Source organism: Olea europaea, chromosome 7, assembly GCF_002742605.1.
Source record: "Olea europaea var. sylvestris chromosome 7, O_europaea_v1, whole genome shotgun sequence".
Taxonomy (NCBI): Eukaryota; Viridiplantae; Streptophyta; class Magnoliopsida; order Lamiales; family Oleaceae; genus Olea; species Olea europaea.
In genome coordinates, this window is record NC_036243.1 from 2,084,778 (window position 1) to 2,085,831 (window position 1,054).

The window sequence follows — 1,054 nt, forward strand, 5'->3', positions numbered from 1 at the left end:
CACCACCTTCGCCATCTCCTCCACCACCCCCACCGCCACTCCCTCTGCCAATCAAACCGTCTCCTTCGACGCCCTTCAACAGCACTTATCCTCCAAAAACTTCCGCGAAGCCGACGAAGAAACTCGCCGCCTCCTCTTAGTCCTCGCTGGAGAAGCAGCCCAGAAACGCGGCTACGTTTTCTTCTCCGAAGTCCAGTTCATTCAAAAATCTGATCTCAAAGCCATTGACCAATTATGGAAGCAGTACAGTGACAACAAATTTGGTTACAGTGTACAGAAGAAGATTTGGGAGAAGATGAACAGGGATTTCACCAAATTCTTCATCAAACTTGGTTGGATGAAAAAGCTTGAATCCTCAGAAGTTGAGCAATATAATTACAGGTCGTTCCCTACTGAATTCATCTGGGAAATGGATGAGAACACGCCTGAAGGTCACTTGCCATTGACAAATGCACTCAGAGGAACTCAACTGCTCAACAGCATTCTAACTCACCCAGCTTTCAATGGAAATGAAGAGGAAAAGGGAGAGGAAGATGAAAAGGAAAAAGGAGTTTCAGAAGGAAAAGGGAAGGAAAATGAAGGTTTGAAGGGACTAAGGAACAGAGTTCTCAAAACAGATTACAGCTTTTGAATCTGTCACGAAAACTTAGAAGACATTATTATTACTACATAGAAAAAAAGTGATGACTTCTGCAAATTTCTTACATTTGTAAAAGTGCTGGTAAAGGTTGATTGATTAGTCTACTTGTTTATGGCACCCATTTATCAAGCAAGTGGACGATGATACCAACATTGCAGAAAATTACAAAATTAGACGGCTTCGTACTTTTGCTTGTTTTCAATTTTTTTTTTTATTTTATTTTAAAGACAAGAAAACCACAACTGTTTCCCTTTAGATGTGCACGGGATAAATTTTCATGCTGTCGCAATAACTTGCATACTATGTCAGTCAGGTAAACCGTACTGGCAAGTCCGGTGCAACATGTTCAATCGAGAAAGTATTGGTAGAGGAATCGAATTCGTGACTAAAGGCCTCCGAATTCACCTACTCCAC

At 41.5% G+C, this 1,054-nt stretch overlaps 1 protein-coding gene across 2 annotated transcripts in view; it reads left to right on the plus strand.

Annotated features, from left to right (window-relative positions):
• LOC111396673 (tetrapyrrole-binding protein, chloroplastic) overlaps positions 1–827 on the plus strand; it is a 7,942-nt gene extending 7,115 nt beyond the window's left edge. The window contains exon 2 of one of the 2 annotated variants that reach the window (XM_023023127.1): positions 7–827. In XM_023023127.1, coding sequence (XP_022878895.1) covers positions 7–631 — 625 coding nt within the window. In that variant the 3' untranslated portion in view covers positions 632–827. The other variant, XM_023023126.1, reaches the window with a different exon arrangement.
• The last annotated feature ends 227 nt before the right edge of the window (positions 828–1,054 follow it).